Source organism: Odocoileus virginianus, chromosome 21 (assembly GCF_023699985.2).
Source record: "Odocoileus virginianus isolate 20LAN1187 ecotype Illinois chromosome 21, Ovbor_1.2, whole genome shotgun sequence".
NCBI classification, from domain to species: Eukaryota; Metazoa; Chordata; class Mammalia; order Artiodactyla; family Cervidae; genus Odocoileus; species Odocoileus virginianus.
The window spans coordinates 44561319-44581485 of NC_069694.1; the positions used below are offsets into that span (position 1 = coordinate 44561319).

The following is a 20167-nucleotide window of genomic DNA, read 5'->3' on the forward strand; positions in this document are numbered from 1 at the left end:
TTGTTTCTCCCCTAGGCAGGATCTCACTGGCAAACATGGTTATACCTGACTATACATGTGCATCTGTGAGTATGGTTAAGGCAATGCCTCTTGAAGAAAAAAGGGTGAAACAATGAGTCTTTGTTTATTTTCTTCACAAACTGAAATATGGCAAATATCATAAATCTTTGATGATAGAATCAGTCTAAAAATTATGTTCCCAAGAAAATAGCTCACAAAAACAATTATTTTTCTGTAATTTGTGAAAATAGGAGTACAACAACTTCACATCCAAAGAAATCAGGTTATCATCAGGTGGTGGGTGCCACTTTGGCTTTTTACTGTCACTGAGAATATGGTCATTAACACCAAAGTTGTGACAGCATCATAAGAAGAGGTAATTACTTTATTACAATTGATAATTAATAGACTGGCAACTTGCTTTGCATTTCACTTGTGATTAATTAATTTCAGATCATAAAGAGACTTTCCCCTACTATTCTCATTAATCTTATGAACTTATATGTTTATATTTTGAAATTTTATTTTTTAATTTTTTCAGATCTAGTATGTGCTTTTTTTCAATTTTTATTTTATATTGGAGTCATGAAAAACAGGAGATACAAAGGAATGCATGATTTAAAGGGAAAATAAATATACTTAACTGCCTAAAAAATACCAGCTATGGAGAACTGTAGAGATTTTAACCTAAAACTATCAAGGAACATAATCCTGAAAGTGCCGATAGTTTGGGTTTCTCAGGCGTGAAATTCTCCAGGCCAGAATACTGGAGTGGGTAGCCTTTCCCTTCTCCAGGGGATCTTCCCAACCCAGGGATCAAACCCAGGTCTCCCACATTGCAGGTGGATTCTTTACCAGTGAGCCACAAGGGAAGCCCAAGAATACTGGAGTGGGTAGCCTATCCCTTTTTCAGCAGATCTTCATGACCCAGGTATTAAACTGCAGTCTCCTGCATTGCAGGCAGATTCTTTACCAACTGAGCTATCAGGGAAGCCCTATCAGGGATGAGTTTGTTGAATTTGAGGTGGCGGCATGTGACGATACTGAACTCATTTTTTCTGTTCCCAGGTAAGTCTGGAGGTGACCAGAGCTACCGTGTTCTAATGACCACTTAGTCATAGTTGGTTAGCCCTAGGTGAGCACCTTACTCTTTCCCGTGACTGGACCCACAGTCAAAGTTGATTCATTCAAGACCCAAGCCTAAGCTGAGCCAATCCAGATCCTTTCTTAGAGACTTGGAATTGAGACCCAGACGCTGGAGCCTAGTCTCCGTGGTCTCTGTGATGAAAGAGGTGTGAATTCGGTCTGCCCAAAGGAAAATGAAACAGACACAAAAAGAAAACAAAATAGGCAAAAGAAGAAAAGCTCACATCTTTTGAGCCCCTATTCTCAGGGCTTCCTAAGGCACAGCTTCATTCTTGCCTGGGATCCTTCAATATCTTTTACACTTTTATATTGTTTCAGTTTTGGTTTCCATTACTTGCTACTCTCAACTAATCCTAAGAAGCCACATGCAGATGATAATTGCAGGTATTTGGAGTGGATGAACCCCCTGAGGAAACAGGAAGAAACCATGAAGGGAGCAATAAAGGTGCAGTGGCGAGAAACGAGAGCAAAGCTAACATAGTTGTGGGCGCCGCGGAGCCAGGGCGGGGATGGAGGGGTAGGTGGGCAAGAATGCCAAATGCCACAGAACGGTCAAGGAGAATAAGAGAGGAGGAATGTCCATTCACCTTAGTTTTTCATTTTAATTAAGGTGTTTAATTAAAATGCAAGTTTTTCAAGTTACCACGGGTGGGTAACTTTAAAGCTGTCTATCATTCTTCACAGATTATTGTTGTTGTTTTGTCTCTAAGTCCTGTCTGACTCTGTTGTGACCTCGTGGACTGTAGCCCACCAGGCTCCTCTGTCCATGGGATTTCCCAGGCAAGAGTTCTGGAGTGGGTTGCTATTCATCCTCCAGGGGATCTTCCCGACCCAGAGACTGAACCTGAGTCTCCTGCATTGGCAGACAGATTCTTTACCACTGAGCCACCAGGGAAGCCCTCTCAACAGATTACCTGTAATGAAACCTCTAGGTTAAAACTGTTTTGTGTGTGTGTGATAGTCGCTCAGTCATGTCTGACTCTTTGCGACCCCATGGACTGTAGCCCGCCAGGCTCTTTTGTCCATGGGATTCTCCAGGCAAGAATACTGGAGTGGGTTGCCATTTCCTTCTCCAAAAAGGCTGGTGAAAGTGTGTAAAATCAAGATGATGACCGTACTTAGCAAGCATGAGGCTCAGCAAATACTATTTCCTTCTTTAGAAGTTTCCCTAGCACACATGTTGAATATGTACATACTTAATTTAGAATTGTTGGGAAAATGGCTTAACTGCATTAAATCTATGTTGGTTGTGGTTTAAAATGATCTGATCTTTAATGGCAAGGTTACTGATGATGGCTGAGTTACTTAAGGTCTTACTGAGAGTGACATCATTGTGGCCACTGTAACAGGCAGGAGAAGACAGGGTATTTCCGGCTGCCTCAGGAGGAATAGAATGGAGACCATCACAAAACAGAGCCGCTGATCAGAGGTACTTACGATCTGGAAGAATGATCGTGACCAGAGACAGGCTTCTCAGAATCAAGAAAGACCCAGAGTAGGCCCATTGAGTATATCGGAGCTTTTGGCACCTGAGTAACGTAGTAGCAGAGTTTACCTTTTTAGACATTGAAACTTGACTTAGAAAGAAGAGTTAATCCGCTTATAAAAGTAAGGCTGAGCATAAGCACACGGAGAAACATACAATACCTCTCTTTTAAGTCCTTTGCTTTTTGTGTTATTGTGTGGTTCCATGTCTTTGTGTTTGACAAGGAAATTAATTGATTTGTTTTGAAGTGTGTGTGTGTGTGTGTTAGGATAATTAGTAGGTTTTTGCTTGCCCAGATTTACATTCCTACAGGCCTAAATCACTGCCTTTTCCACTAGCCAAAAAAGGCACACAAGCCCTCTAGAATCACTGAGTGATGGTCTAGAGGACAAAAAAATTCAAAGATCTCCCCTAATAGTTCCAGAGGTATCTCAGGCACCTCTGAGTCTTTGCCACGGTCAGAAGGGAGAAAACGCAATCGTGGATTTCCCTGTCACACATCTGGGACCTATGTGCACAGAAGACAGAGGCACACCGCCTTTAAGTGCTCATGAAAAATACGAGTTACCGTTGGAACTGCATGCCTCCTACTGACTGGCATTGCTCTCAGGACAAGAGACCTCGTTGCGCTGATCCCCAGCTTCTTTATCTCTTGCTTTGGGTCCCTAAATCAGGTATGAAAACTCTCAAAATCTTCTGCCAAAGAAGTAATGGGTGTGTATTTACCCACTTCCAGGCAGATGAAAGCTGATACTATCGTGGCATCGGCTCTCCTGTTATCATTTGGGTTTTTGATTGCATGTGGCCTATGCTTGTCAACACTCGTGCTAAAGATGTGACTATGAGCTTGGCACCTAAAAAGCTAAGTAGTTACCAGATTGAGAATTGTTTAACGAAGTAACTGGAAGCACTGAAAGTTTTTAGCATCTGACATAGGTGATGTGGCCTCCCAAATGATAATGTAAAAACTTAGCAGTAGAGAAAAGTGCTTCCTGACTAGTTAGCTGAAAGGAAACTCAATACAAAGTAGCATCTGTTGTGATTACAACTAGGGAAAAAGTATACATGTGTCCAACAGAGCGCATTTCTTTGTATGTTTTTTATGTAGACAAACTGAGCGAGGTAATTTATTAGAGTGGTGGGAATCTGGATGATTCTTTTAAAATTCTTGTTGACGTTATAATACTTGGGAGTGTAATGAATTTAAAGTAACCAAAATTAACGGATTTGTAGCAAGTGATGGTTTTTTGCTTGAACAACAATAAAAACACCTTGAAAGACAATAAAAACATCTTAACCTAACCCATGCACATAATCACTGAATCAAAGAGTGGCTGGAGTCCAGATTCTTGTGAACCAAGTAGTTATATGGGGTGATACAGAGGGAGGCCTCCCATCCCAGGAATGGAGCTCAGAAAGGGTAATAGGATCATTTAAGTGAGCTTTCATTCTCCATAAAGAAAGGCCAATTGCTCAGCTCTGAAGTTGGGCTCTACAGAAGTTATACCAGTCACTCTGAGTTCATGGCTAGTTGAGAGAAAAAAATATGTCAATTTCTTCTGGGAAACAGTCCATGAAGCTAAACAATAAGGATGGTCTAGTGATGATAAATTGTGCATAGAAAATTGACCAGAGGAAAATAGAAATTTTTCTTGAGAGGAGATGCATCTAACTTACTGAAAATCTATGTGTTCTGCAAAAGCAATTACAATTACAGTCCTTGAGAGATGGCCAACTCAGCTAGAAAGCAGGAAGTTTCACTTCCCTCAACTTAACGATGGAGATGAAAGTACAGAAACTCTGCCTGTCTGTCTCCAACGAGCATCTGTTTTTGCATATTAAACTTTAAGAAGACACGGTAATAACCCCTGAAATCACAGAGGCTCTAGCTTAGTAGATTCAGATAGCTTTAATGATCCACAATGTATGTTGAAATGTTTAGATCTAAATTTAATCTGTGGTGAAAGGACAAACTTGGGGTTGAATTCCACTTTTTACTATCTGCGTGATCTTGGGCAACATCTTGCTTAGACTCTCGGAGTCGCAACAAAATGAGAATAAAAATACTCTCTTAGAGACCATTGTGTTAAACTGAATGAAACTTGCTCAAGGTAATTTAAGAAGAAAGGAGAAATAATTGTAAGGATTCAGACTGTCTCTTGACCTTCCAAGAACAGGAAGTGTGGCAGACCTCATAAGCAAGTGAATCCAGGAACTGAAATACGGCCAGGCACCAATGTGACTTCTGAGTCAGTCAGTCTGTCCTAAGGCCACGCAGCCTTCCTCTGCCTCATTTCCCCAAAGATTTGCAATGGATCCAACATGGCCTCCCATTAGACATTTATCTGTTCTGATGTTCAACAGAGACTAACCTGGTTTATCTATATCCAACTGAGAATTCCTAACAATATGAATTTGATTGGCACAGTCTACCTGTTGTCAAATGTTTGGCTCTGGTCAAGTCCATTGTGAGTGGTGGATCAGGATTTTGTCATATGAAAGCCAACCCCTCCCTGAAATGTGATAAGCAGGTAAGAGTAAAGAGAAAATAATAGGCATCTCTAGAAATGAAACTTGACTTGCCAGGGACATTATGAAGATCAAATGAAATACTGTGTGTGAAGGATACAGAACAGCTCCTGACAAGTAGCTCTATAAGTGGAGTCCGAAGTAAACACAGCTGATCGGCAAGGGCCATAAAATCTCCTCCATCTAATCTTTGAAGTCATATTTTGCCGAGCCTGTCATTAAAGAAGGAAGCTCAGGGAATCATTAATTATGTAAAATCCATGAGAAGTTTCTTTTGTGGTCAAAGTGGCCAATATAAGAAGAAGCTGCCTGAGCAGCTGATTTTATTGTGATCAGGCTCTTCCAAGCCAGTGAATGGTCACATCCCCGTTCCCACCTCTGTGGTCTCATTTGAGTTTCCTATGTATGTTTACTGAAAGTAGATAGTATCTTGAAAAGCTACTTAGCAAAATGATTAAGTTATTTGGACACTTTCCATGAGTTTATGTAAAAGACATGTGGCCACTGACTAAAATTTTTTTTTGTTAAATTGCTTTCTTCTCCTTTGTTGGTTTTGATGAGATTAGAGAGCATCAGAGGCAAGACACTGGGCCTAAATGAAAGATCCTGCTTTAATACTGAAATGGTATTTACGTTTCATAGGCACCTCTTCTCTGATTCTGGGAAAATAGCCTCCACAAAGAAAGAAGCAGTCAGTCACCCAAATAGCCAAGCTCAGCTGAAACACAAGCTCCTCCCTGAAATGTGCTATTTCATTCCTGCTTAAATCAGGTTGTCTATTTTTAGAATTTAAATATCCCCTTTAATTAAAGAAACATTATGAAATGAGGATGAATGTCCTTTTTCTTCTGCACCTGCAGCAGTCCTGTTGTCCAGAGGTGGTGCTATTTATAAAAGAAAAATTATCCCAATAAACTGGACTTCTGTACTTGATATTGTATACTAGAGAAATTTTTGAAAAATTCAAAAACCCAAATGCAGTGAATAGTTTCTCTTTGAGGTGATTCGAATTTATTGTACCAATTTAAAGCAATGCCTTTCCTTGTTGCACTGTCAGGATTTAAAAAACCAAAAGTTATAAGTAAATACACAGAAAAAAGTTAATTTTTCTCTGAAAGATTTTTTTAATGATTCCATACTTTAGGAAGACATTACCTAATACATTATTTCTTTTCTTGCTTGCAGCTTTCAGACTTTACCTTTCAGGGCTAAATTCTGCTTTAGTTTAAGGTCAGTATTTATTTCAGAAGGAAGGGCACCAGTGCAGTTGTCAGGAAATGTCTCAAAGAAAACCATGATGTACACAAGTTATGAGATGTACATCTTGCACATGTCAGTGAAGTGGCTATAGCTACCTCTGGTTTTAGGCTGAAGAATTTGGGGGAGAAGTCCAGTTGTCACCTGGCTTAGGATCACATAAGATAACTGCATTTTTCCTAACTGGATCCAATCCACTTTGGTGCAAATTTCCTAAAATTACCCCCAGATAGCCTTCATAAGAGGGCTTCCCTGGTGGTTCAGACAGTAAAAAATAATTTGCCTGCAATGCGAGAATCTCAGGTTCGATCCCTGGGTCAGGAAGATCCCCTGGAGAAGGGATGGCAACCCACTCCTGTATTCTTGCCTGGAGAATCCCAGGGACAGAGGAACTTGATGGGCTATAGTCCATGGGGTCAAAAGAGTCAGACATGACTGAGGGACTTTCACAGCCTTCATAAGATGGACTTGGCGGTCCCTCCACTGCTGGGGAGTAGAGATGATATGGTTGTGGATACATCACATCAGTCCTGACACGTTCTGGATTGCATGAACATTGTGGAAGATGTCAGAGGGACGCTGGTTATTAAATGGATAGTACTGGATAGAGATAAAGTGAAGGTACCAGACCTGAATCCCGATGCTGTAGGACACTGCTCTGGTGGGGCCCCACCCTCTTATCAACTCAAAGTTCTTTCCTGGGTCTGACCTGTTATATTCAGCAGCCTTTTTACATCTCCATCTGGAAAATGTACAAACCCTCACCATGTCCAAAAATTGAACATATGGTTTTTCCCTCCAAAACCTTACATATTTCATTGGTGAATGGGTTCCAGCCTCTATCCTCTTGCCTCAGCCAGAAATCAAGGTGCTACTCTTCACAATTCCTCTTGCATTTGTCTCCATATCCAATTTCACTTAGTCAAGTCAATTCTGCATCCCAGTAAATCTTTTAAAGTCCATCCCTTATAATATTTGCTTCTTTCAATGGAAGTGATGATTAGTTTCTTAAAAGTGGGCCATTTAAAAAAATATACAAATGAATTTTCCACAAGAAAAACAGCAGCATTAGAGGTATACATTCAAGTGGATAGAATAGTTATGCTGGAGTAATATGAGTTTAAAACAAAAAACAAAAAAATGAATATAGAAAATGTTTTTTCATGAAAAAAAAATGTTAATGATGATGACCAAATAAGCCACTGGTTTAAACTCATGCTTCCTCAAGTGCTAATGTGCTCACAAATCATCTGGTTGTTGTTGTTCAGTTGCTATGTCATATCCGACTCTTTGTGACCCCATGGACTGCAGCGCACCAGGCTTCCCTATCCTTTGCGATCTCCTGGAGTTTGCCCTAATTTATCCACTGAGTCAGTGATGCCATTCAACCATCTCATCCTCTGATGCCTCCTTCTCTTCCTGTCCTCAATCTTTCCCAGCTTCATGGTCTTTTCCAATTAGCCAGCTCTTTGCATCAGGTGGTCAAAGTATTGGAGCTTCAGCTTTAGCATCAGTCCTTCCAATGAATATTCAGGACTGATTTCCTTTAGGACTGACTGGTTTGATCTCCTTGCAGTCCAAAGGACTCTCAAGAGTCTTCTCCAGCACCACGATTTGAAAGCATCAATTATTCAGTGCTCAGCCTTCTTTATGGTCTAACTCTCACATCTCTACATGACTACTGGAAAAGCCATAATTATGACTACGGGCCTTTGTCATAAAGTGATGTGTGTGCCTTTTAATATGTTGTGTCGGTTTGTCATAGTTTTTCTCCAAAGAGCAAGCATGGCTGCAGTCACTGTCTGCAGTGATTTTGGAGCCCGAGAAAATAAAGTCTGTCACTGTTTGCACTTTTCCCCCACCTATTTGCCATGAAGTGATGGGACTGGATGCCATGGTCTTCATTTTTTGAATGCTGAGTTTAAGCCAGCTTTTTCACTCTCCTCTTTCATGCTCCTCAGGAGACTCTAGTTCCTCTTCACTTTCTTCCATTAGAGTGGTATCATCTGCTTATCTGGGTTGTTGATATTTCTCCCAGCAATCTTGATTACTACTTACGATTCATCCAGCCTGGCATTTCACATGATGTACTCTGTATATAGGTTAAATAAACAGGGTGACAATGTACAGCTTTGACACACTCCTTTCCCAATTTTGAACCAGTCAGTTGTCCCATGCCTGGTTCTAACTGTTGCTTCTTGACCCGAATACAGGTTTCTCAGGAGATAGGTAAAATGCTCTGGTATTTCTATTTCTTTAAGAATTTTCCACAGTTTGTTGTGATCCACACAGTCAAAGGCTTTAGTGTAGTTAATGGAGCAGAAGTAGATTTTTTTGGGGGGGAAATCCCTTGATGTTTCTATGATCCAACGGATGTTTGCAATTTGATCTCTGGTTCCTGTCTTTTCTAAATCCAGTTAGTACATCTGAAAGTCCTCAGTTCATATACTGTTGAACCCTAGCTTGAAGGATTTTGAGCATGACCTTGCTTGCATATGAAATGAGCACAAATCACCTGGTGATCTTGTTAAAATGCAGATTCTGATCCAGTTGGTCTGGGGTAGGGACTGAGATTCTGTATCTCTTAGAGGCTCCAAGGTGATGCTGATATTGCTGATTAGAAAACTGTGCTTTCAGTAACAAGACCTTTACTGTACTGCTCTCACTTATGTTCATTTGCATCTCAAGGAATTCTTGCTCCGTATCGTCTGTCTCACAGGGACGTTTCAAACTTGGCTCTTAACTGTTAACAACGTTGTGCTGATGCTTTTCCTCTGGCGAAGCAGCTCCTCAGGGAAGTGACCCTTCACTTTGTTTCACTGTAGGTGATAACCTCTGTTTTTAGAACAGGTGGAGAATCTGCAATTTGCATGATTCACAGTGACATTAAATGACATTTGACAGACATGTAAACACTTAAAAGATTAAAAACTAAGAAACAAAAACAGCACATCATAAATACATGTGTTTACAGAGCATGGACATAAAAACACCTCAGCAGCAACTGAGAAATCACTTCATATCATCCTTAACCACTCTCAGCATGAGAACTGGTGTTGCCAACAAAAGTCTCCAAAAATGTTGTAGGGCAATATAAACCATGGTATCCCGAAAATAACACACGAGTACTTTCCCTGAAACAATTTTGAATTTTTTTCATCACTTTTTTTCTGAAAATAAAAGGAGATTTGAGTTGCAAAATTTAATATTTTCTTAAAACTTTTCTATTTATGCAAATAAGATCATGCTATATATTCAACTCTCTCCACTTAACAATTGGGCATCCTTATTTACTAGTACACTATATTGTTTTTAACAAAAGCTATTTAATGCCTGTGTATCAAAACCCTTACTTTTGTATATTTGTTTGCCTCTTGAAATTTTATTTAAAATCCATCTCACCTGAGGTAGAGGTTCATATCCATTAACTGGAAAAAAAAAAAATAGTTGCATGACTTTAGATTACATTTTGTTGCTAACACTTTCTAAATACTTCCTCTGTCCCAGATACTGTACCAACTGCTTTACAAGCGTTATTTCATTATATCTTCAGGCAAAATTTAATGTAAGGTATTATAAAGCTAATGTGTAGAAGTGAAGTGAAAGGACTAGTTTGAGGGCCAAAGCTACTCAAATGGAAGAGAAAGATTTAATAAAATAATTAGAAGTCATTATGGTATTTTGACGAGCACAGGACAGGAAACTTGAAACAAATTTGGGGGGAGAAAGTCAAGAACTTCTATAGACACCGCCATATTCATTCACTGCGAGTTTGTAGGGATAATTTCCTTGTGAATGGCAAAGACCGGCTGGAGCAGATCTTTTGAATTCGTCTTCTTCTCTCTGTCCCCTCTGGTGCTCACCTAGTTCAAACCTTGGTGATTCCTCATCTGGACTGTTGCAGTAGACTACTTGGTCTCACGATCTCCAGCCTAGCTGCTCCTCCAACCCCAACCCATCTTATTTTCCACACTGGCAACAGAATCACCTTTGTAAAACACATACCTAATTCTGTCATCCCTCTCCAGATCCTTCAGTGAGCCTCCAACAAGTACAGGGTGACATCTCAGCAGCCTCTTTGGTCTACAAGTTCCCCTCAGCCTGGCCTCTCTCCCTCTGTCTACCTCCAGAAATACCATGTTACATCTAGCTCTCCAAATACATGAGGCTACTTCATCCTCTTGGGGCCATTGCCTATACCACCAGTTTCACCTGGAATCACTGGGACACGGTAGGCATCTTGAGTACGGGGACTATCTATCTGACTCTCAGAAGCCGACACAGACGTCCAGTGTGTATGGGATTGAGGCCCCTTCATTCCTTCTGCCTCCTCTCTGTGTTACTGCCATACCCAGCGCGTGTCTCAGGAAGTGGGTCTTCTGCTACTAGAGAGGAAGGGGTTGAAGTTTGTAACTGAAGACAATTTCTTATTCATCTCTGTTAGGGATAACTATTTAGCATGAGGTCTAACAGGGCTCACTAATTTTCTTTTTTACATAAATTACAGTATATATACATTTAGTTAAAAGGTATAAACTTACTTTTGGTTGTTACTGCCTATTACCAGCTGCTCTATGGTTTCTTCTATTAAGTGTTTCACCACTTTAAATGCCAGCAGTGCCATATTAATGTGTTCAGTTGTACTGAAACTTCATCTGTGTGAGTTTATTGTTTAAATACTTACTATTTCAAAAATAATGTAGTAGGCTTATGTGTGTGACAAATGGTGCTGCAGATTATTTTTAGATATATTTCTTCAGTTTTTCTAAGCTGGCTTACTTTGAAAAGAGAAAAGAGGAATCAGGAAGTATGAGAGGCGGGGGCCTCCAGGGTCTGCTGGGATGGAAAACTGGGACCCCAGGACATCTCTCTTCACTCTCCCCCGCTTCCATTGTATGGACTTACTTTAACTAACAGTCCAACCCTATGCACGCACATCCTCAATCAGGATAAACAATTGAGGCAAAAACCCTTCTCTACTTTCTCCTGTCTCAAGCAGCTTCTCACTGTTTTCTCTTGTTCATGAATGATTTCTGATGTTAAGCCTTTTTAGTTTGCTTAATTGATGCTTTTTCAGTAATATTTAAGTCCTCTGGGTCTGTTTTCCTCATTTGTCATCTACTTTTGGGGTAGGAAATATGTCTGAGTGACTTAATCTCACCCACACACGCTGAAAACACACCTTTCAAGAAGCAAATGGAGGTGGGATTCTTTATGAACAGAGCCTCTCACTGCTTATTTCCACATGAATCCTGTGATGGTAATAAAGCCTTTAGGAGGCGGGTGGGAAGAGAGATGCATGGGGAAGGGGCAAAGGAAGCGTGTGTCAGCTATTCCAGTCCTCATCATACTTTCTGTGTGGACAGCACATCACATTTGGCTGGAGCTGAAAAGCAAAATCCTATATTTAATGAGCCAATAAAATGCCTGGAGCACCAGTGGGCTTGGGGAGGCTTGACTTTCCACTAAGCTAAAAGCCGGTAATTGAGCCTGTGTGCCAGCTGAGACCTGGAGGTTTCTGCTGAAAGAGCCACGGCTTTCACAATTTTTTTCTTCTTTCCCTCTCACATGCAGCCAGCTTCTGATGAGGACTCCAATTCTCCCGGGAGTCAACTGCTATCACCTAAATTATTTTGATTAACCCTTAACTCTGAGAGTCTCCATTTACTGACATGCTGCATTAACGGCCACGCTCCTGTGTAAATGCCTAAGTTGGGGGAGTGATAAACCAGGTCTATTACCAGGGGATGAGGTTGAGCTGCGGTTTTTTTTTTTTTTTTTTAAGCTTGAAATAGAACTATAACTGTGTCTGCCTCAGGAATGCACAAGGGAGAGGAAAACGGTAGCACCAAAGACCATTTTGTATCATTTTAAGCAGATTCCTCCCCGCCCCTCTTCAAGTGGCAAGTTTAGCTGTGAGATTGCTTTAGGGGGAATGTTTTTTAAAACATTGAGTGGACTCCACTCCTCGATCATGTCTTTCAACAATTTTCATCGTATACCTGGCCCCTCATTCCCAATAGTCCTCACTGTCTGTGCCCGACTTAGTGTGGGTTCTGCTGAGAGTTCTACAGAATGCTTTCTGGAGCTTTTGAGGCTGGTAGTAGAGAGTGGTTTGAGACATTTAAGAAACTTAAAATACAACAAAAGAAACATTATTGTCTTAGTCCATTCAGGCTACTATAACAGAATACCACAGGCTGGGTGGCTTATGTTTAGTTCCGAATTCTGGAGTCTTGGGAAGTCAAAGATCAAGGCACCTACAGATTCAGTGACTGTTGAGAGCTTTATCCCTGGTTAATAGATGCCATCTGCTTAATGTATGCATAATTTCTCTTTTATAAGGGCACTAATCCCATTCAAGAGGACTCCAACCTCCTGACCTAATCACATCTCAAAGGCCTTGCCTCCCAAACCTATCACATTGGACATTAGGAACTAATATATGAATATAAGGGGACAAAAACCTGAAGTCTCTAGCAATTATGATAGATTAATTCAACTAGTCTCTAGCCATTGTGAAAAACTAATTCAACTACATCTGTGTACATAAAAGGCTAGTAATGTGATGACTTTTGAACTTCATCCAGAACCTGGATCCTATGGTGTGTGATATGATAAAAGAAATCAATTATATGGCCAAAGTCCCCTGAGACTTTGGTTGAGTTTTTCAAAGTGTGTAAAGTGAAACTCAGGGAAACATTCTCTAATGACTCATCTGTCAAGGTTAATACATAGCTGTGATTTGTCATTGTTCTTGTTGTTTGGTCACTAAGTTGTGTCTGACTCTTGTGACCCCTGTGGACTATAGCTTGCCAGGCTCCTCTGTCCTTGGGATTGCCCAGGCAAGAATACCAGAGTGGGTTGCCATTTCCTTCCCCAGGGGTCTTCCAAACCCAAAGATTGAACCTGTGGCCCCTGCATTGACAGGCGGATTCTTTACCACTGAGCCACCTGGGGAGCTGTGTTTGCAGGTAACTGTGATTGCACACACCCAAATTTCATGGGCAGCAAGTATTGGTCACCTGATATAAAGAGCCAACTCATTGGAAAAAACCCTGATGCTGGGAAAGACTGACGGCAGGAGGAGACGGGAGTGACAGAGGATGCTGCTGCTGCTGCTAAGTTGCTTCAGTCGTGTCCAATTCTATGCAACCCCATAGACAGCAGCCCACCAGGCTCCCCTGTTCCTGGGATTCTCCAGACAAGAACACTGGAGTGGGCTGCCATTTCCTTCTCCAATGCATACAAGTGAAAAGTGAAAGTGAAGTCGCTCAGTCGTGCCCGACTCATAGCGACCCCATGGACCCCAGCCCACCAGGCTCCTCTGTCCATGGGATTTTCCAGGCAAGAGTACTGGAGTGGGACAGAGGATGAGATGGTTAGATAGCATCACCGACTCAATGGACTAGAGTTTGAGCAAACTCCAGGAGATAGTGAAGGACAGGGAAGTCTGGTGTGCTGCAGTCCATGGGGTTGCAAAGAGCTGGACACAACTGAACGACTGAACTAAGGTGTATTATATGACAGGCTAGAGCAGCTATGTCAGTTTTTTGCCATTTCATTTGCAGAGAAATTTTATGCCCTGTTACTCTTATTTCATTGTAAAATTGACTATAGAACATTTATTTATAATACAGTTACATAAAAGGGTTTGTTTAGCATATTTTAGTGAGGAAATAATTCCCCTCCAACCTATATTTTCCAACTGTATGCACACACATAGTTCTTCCCTGTAGCTCAAAAGATAAAAAATCTGCCTGTAATGCAGGGGACCCGGGTTTGATCCCTGGGTCAGGAAGATCCTCTGGAGAAGTGAATGGCAATCCACTCCAGTATTCTGGCCTGGAGAATCCCAGGACAGAGGAGCCTGGCGGGCTACAGTCCATGGGGTCACAGAGTCAGACATGACTGAGCCACCAACACTACTACTACCATGTACACACAATTTGGCCAGTTGAGAAACTCAAAAACTCATCTTCTGGAGCCAGCTCCTGTTTTCTCTCCTCCTCCTCTCCCTAATACCCCACTTCTCTGCACCAATCTCATTTCACTTGAGAGTTAAGAGTTGAGACTTCAGAAGAAGTCAAAAGAAATGAAAAAATTGCAAATCAAGGAGGCAGATAATGAGTAAGAGATGAGTGAGGCCTGAAACATACTTCTTAGATCCTCCTAACTATCCAAAGTTGAAGGGGTTTCCAAGTTCCTGTATGGAATTCCTCAGTTGTTCTAAATTTCACATTATCCTCTGTGATTGAGGACTTTTCCCCTCAAAGTAAGACTCTTTTTCATGAAGATACATTCAAAAAACTTGTTTAGGGAAATAAAAATTTCATTTGTATCCATTAAAAATGAAGTTGACACATATATATGTAAAACTGAATCACTTTGTTATACATCTAAAATTAACACAACATTGTAAATCAACTATATTTCAACTTTAAAAAGTTAAACTGCCTTATCAACAATGAAAATAACTGGAATCAGTAATAGCTGATGTAATTAATGCAGTCACTGTATTGACACTATAAAAATTTTATTAAAATAAGTTCCTTCTAGAGATTTACTTTAAAACTGAGAACTGGTTTACTTGGCTTTAAGTTTTGAAATCGAACCACGTAGTTTAATACTTGTCACAGTTTTTCTTGAACATAGGTGTGCATGGATTAGAATCATCAGACAGGCGTGTAAAAACACAGATTGCTGGGCCCCATTCTGAGTTCTGATTCAGCAAACCTTGGGCTGAGGCCAGAGAAATTTTGAATTTCAGAAAGTTCCAAGGTATAAAGAAGAATTCTAAAGCTGTCTCACCAGTAATCCCATGCTCTCCTTATTCAATCAAATTCCAGACTAGGAACCCCTGTGAAGGGATTTTGCTGAAGGAATTCAGGTGTTACTAATCAACTGACTGTAGGCTGTCCCAGAGTTTCTGAGTGGATCCAATGTAATCACGTGAGCCCTTAAAAGTGGAAGGAGTGGGTCAGCGCAGAGAAACCTTCACCATGCCCTTGCTCGCTTCAAAGATGGAGGAGGCTATAAAGCAAGGTCGAGGTCTGTTCTAGAAACAGAGAGCTCCAGACAGCTCAAGAAAACAAGGGCCTCAGTCCGACAAGGAACTGAACTCTGATTGAAAAGTAAAAAGTTAGTGGCACGATCGTGTCCGACACTTTGCGATCCCATGGGCTGTAGCTTGCCATGTCCTCTGTCCGCGGAATTCCCCAGACGAGAGTACTGGAGTGGGTTGCCATTTCCTTCTCCATACAACCTGAATAAATCTGAAAGTGGATTCATCCCTAGAGCTTCTAGAAGAAGTGCGGCCCTGACGACAGCTTGATTCTGCCCTCATGAAGACTTGAAGACTCCAAGCAGAGAACCAGCTGAGCCACCCTGGGTCCAGGCATCTGACATACAGGTAATACTTTGTTATTTATTTTTTAAACAGTTATTTAGTTCTTTGGCTGCACTGGATCTTAGTTGTGGCATGCGGGAGTTTTTTTTTTAGTTGCAGCCTGAGAGATCTTTATTTGGCATGGAACTCTTAGTTGTGGCCTGTGGGGTCTAGTTCCCTGACCAGGGATGGAATCGGGGCCCCCGTATGGGGGGAGCGGGAAGTCCTGACCAAGAAAGTCCCTCATTTGTGCTATTTTAATTATTAAATTTGTGGCACTTGTTAACAGTGGCAATTGAAACCTAATACACATGGTGATACTGGTCCCAGGAACACAATTTGAGAATCATTGTTTTCTGTTGTGTAAGTCTCTGATTACCAGTTTGGAGACATCTGAAAAAGTTAAATCACTTACCTTCTTTTTCTAACTTCAGTGAATGGATTCAAAAGGGAAGGTTGCTATTTTATTGTTTAAACTGAAAATAACATTTAAAATGTTTAGGAGAAGAGTAAAGCTGCTCTGTTTGCCGGACGGCGGGGAGGGCTGGGATCGGCTCTGGGCAGCGCGAATCCCGGCCGATGCTGCGCTTTCTCTAGACTTCAGTCTTCCGGTCTCCGCCCGCCCGCGAGAGTCGCGAGTCGCGCGTGGGCCGTAGCCACGCCCACCTATCGGAACTTCCGGGAAATGTGCGTCTCTGTCCGAGTTCCTAGTTCGCAGTGCGAAGCGGAAGGTTCACGTTGTTCCTCCTGGTAAACCGTAACCGATTCTCTTCTGGTCCGTCATGTTCCCTAAATCTGATGTGTTGAGTCAAGATGATCTGCGCAAAAAGCTGTACCAGACTTTTAAGGATCGGGGTGTACTGGACACACTCAAGACACAACTCAGAAACCAGCTGATTCACGAACTGATGCAGCCTGTTCTAAATGGTAAAGTGCAGTCCCCATCCATCTCAGTGGAGGAGAGCTCCCTCTTAATAGGAGCTTCCAACTCTCTAGTGGCCGATCACTTACAGAGATGTGGCTGTGAGTATTCGCTGTCTGTCTTCTTTCCGGAAAGTGGTTTGGCAAAAGAAAAGGTACTTACTATACAGAATCTCTTGCATCTTTTAAAAATCAGTCCTGAATCCAGTCTCTACAAGTCACTGATTTCAGGATTTGATAAAGAAAACAAAAAAGGATTTCTTATACAATTTCTGAAAGAATTGGCGGAACATCATCAGAATAAAGAAAGTCGCAATATGGAAACCCAGACATGTTCAACATTTCCCATCAAAGACTCTCTTGAGGAGAAGCTTCAGCTTATTGACAGTGAGTTTGCCGGTGCTTGCCCTCAGCAGCCAAAGTTAGAATCCTTAGAAGTCAAGTTAAACGAATATAAGAGGGAAATAGAACAGCGGCTACGGGCAGAAATAAGTCAGAAGTTGAAATACTTTAAAGATACTGAAATAGTGAAAGTTAAAATGGAAGAGAAAAGGAAGTGTGAGAAGGAGTTTGCTGAGTTCCGGAACAAATTTGAGAGAAATTGTCAAGCAAAATCTGAAGCCCTGATGTCTCAGGAAAAGATAACCCTTGAGAGAATTCAAAAGCACCAGGAGAATGAAACAAAAGAAATCTATGCTCAAAGGCAGCTTCTACTAAAAGACATAGATTTGCTGAGAGGCAGAGAAGCCGAGCTGAAACAAAGAATTGAAGCCTTTGAATTGGCCCAGAGGCTGCAAGAAGAAAAAACTAAAAGCGTGACTGATGGACTGAGGAGACGGGAGTTTAATATAAAGAGCATTGAGGAGACCTATGACCAAAAGCTCAAGAACGAACTTCTAAAGTATCAACTTGAACTGAAGGAGGACTATATCACTAGAACCAACAGACTGATCGAAGATGAAAGGAAAAATAAAGAGAAAGCTATACATTTGCAAGAGGAACTTGCAGCTCTTAATTGTAAAAAGGAAGAACTTGATCGTTCCATAAACCGTGTGAAAGAACTCGAGCTTGAGTTGGAGTCTGTCAGAGCACAGTGTTTGGCATTAACAAAGCAAAACCACATGCTAAGCGAGAAGGTTAAAGAGACGAGTGACTATTCTCTACTGAAAGAAGGAAAACTGGAGCTTCAGGCACAAAATAAACTACTTAAACAACAAGTGGAAGACATGAAAAGTGAAAACATGCATCTCCTAAACCGCATTTATCAGCCATCTTCCGAACTGCTGATTTTTCAGAAAGAATTAAGGAAAGCAGAAAACGCTATTGCATTTGAGCATAAGGAGTTTGAAACCCACAAGCAAGCTCTACAAAAACAGCTTCAAAGCAAAATTGAGCACTCCACCCAGCTGAAGGCCCAGGTATTAGAATATGATGCTTCTGTCAAGAAGTTAACTACACAGGTTTCAATTTTAAAATCACAACTAAAACAAACTCAGACAGTGCTAGAGAATGAAGTGTACTGCAACCCAAAGCACTATCTGCTGAATCACTCCATCAGCGGGTTAATGAGCACCAGGGCGGTACCTCGTGATGGCGACATCAGTGGGGATTTCTTGAAAAATCCTCTGAGACCAGAGGAGGCGACAGCAGGCCCAGTTACACCGCAAATCCTCAAATACCCAAATGCCAGCGCAGAGGGCAATTCCCCTGATTCTGACCTCGAGTTTGTAGCCAGTACCAAGGTAAGGGTGAGAGAGCTGGAACAGGAGGCAGAGCGCCTGGAAAAAGCTTTCCAGAGCTACCGTCAAAGGGTCGGTCAGTGCCCTGCCAAGAGCCACTTGGCAGCCAGGAGCCCACCCCCGCTGCGTCTGCCCGGGACTTTCAAGAACATCACTGCAGCTGTTCCCGAGAGGTGTGTGTTTGTGGACGCTAGAGTCACCTCTCAGCAGCCTCCGGTGAGCACATGCGGAGGGGACGAGAGCGAGGTGTCCGAGGTGCCCAGCAGCATGGCCTCAAGGTCACACAAGAGCATAACCTCCAGACGGCTCTCCTCCACGCCACTCCCCAAAGCGAGAAGCCTTGATAGTGAAATGTACCTGGAAGGTCTGGGCCGGTCCACTGTGACTGCCACCTGTCCCGACAGAAAGCCACAGCCTTCGCCTGCCGAGTCCAGGCCCAGCCTTTCTGCGCACTCGCTGTCCAGCCCTCTGGAGCAGAAGGCCGGTCTTTATCAAAGACCTACAGAACTTCAAGACAAAAGTGAATTTTCAAATCCGGACAAGCTCGTTTTTAAGGATAATGAGGAATTTGAACCATCTTTTGAATATAGACAGAGTGTGCCAGGGCAGTTTGAGAGAGATGGCCTCCATCATGCTGGAGACATGCCTCATGGGGACGGCGCCACAGCCCCTGTTCCCACCAGGCCCATCTTGTTTCAGTACTCGGGTGTCAACCAGAAATCGCCTGGAGAACAGAAGGAAGAAGAAAAACTCCGAGAACAGCAGGCGAGGGAACGAAGGCAGGGAAAGGAGCAGAGGCAGGGCGAGAGGCAGGAAACTCTGCAGAGGGAGCGGCGAGAACTTGAGAAGCTGGATCAGGAAAGGAGGCTAATTGAAGAATCGTTGAAGTTGGAAATAGAAAAAGAATACAAATCAAGTGTTCAGGAAATGAAAGACAAATCTAAATCTGTTTGTGGTGAAAATCCTCTAGAGAAATACATGAAAATCCTGCAACAGAATCCAGACCAGGACACCACGGATAAGAGTTCCAAAAAGGTGTTCAGAGAGAGCTCACAGTTGGACACGCTACCATCTAGTGACAAAGATGAAAGTTTTGCGGCCTTTTCCCATGAGGAACCAGATGACATTTGGTAGCCGTGTTTGCTGCCCAGCCTCTTACTCTGATATCATAATTAACGGCCTGTGAGTTCTCTGTAGTGAGACAAACTCCTCAATAAAAATCATGTGAAATCCAAAAAAAAAAATGTTTAGGAGAGTACTTAACCCTTGATGAGTGTTCAAAGAGAGTAGCTATAATAATAACTTTTATTAGTGGGTAGCATTTATTAAAATCTCCATGCCAGGCACTGTGCTAATTATTTACTATGAATTTGCCAGATGTATCCTCATTAACTCTGAGGTAGATGTTATCATTGTTCTCATTTATCAATGTGCAATCTAAGGCTAGGAGGAAACTTGCCCAGAATCAGGCAGTCAGTAAAAACTGGGGGTGATATATGAACCCTGACAGCGTGACTCTAGAACCAAAAGTCTTAATTGCGGTTGAGTTCCTTTATGTTATTTCATATCTTATGTATGCACATCTAGTTTGCCACTTGAGTTAAGCATCCCTATATAGTTTTACAAAATAATAAAACCTAAGCTGTATGCTTTTGTCTTTGTTAAACTTGGCTAACTAGCATAACAAAGTATATCTATATC

At 41.8% G+C, this 20167-nt stretch overlaps 1 protein-coding gene across 1 annotated transcript; it reads left to right on the top strand.

The window, feature by feature from the left end:
- Window positions 1-16487: 16487 nt before the first annotated feature.
- Window positions 16488-19710, top strand: LOC110142139 (centriole and centriolar satellite protein OFD1-like). The gene has a single exon (XM_070452263.1). The coding sequence runs from the start codon at window positions 16589-16591 to the stop codon at window positions 19598-19600; it is 3012 nt and encodes a 1003-aa protein (XP_070308364.1). The 5' UTR covers window positions 16488-16588; the 3' UTR covers window positions 19601-19710.
- The last annotated feature ends 457 nt before the right edge of the window (window positions 19711-20167 follow it).

Coding starts and splice junctions, on each gene's coding strand:
- LOC110142139 (XM_070452263.1), top strand. CDS start 16,589: ATGTTCCCTAAATCTGATGTGTTGAGTCAAGATGATCTGCGCAAAAAG.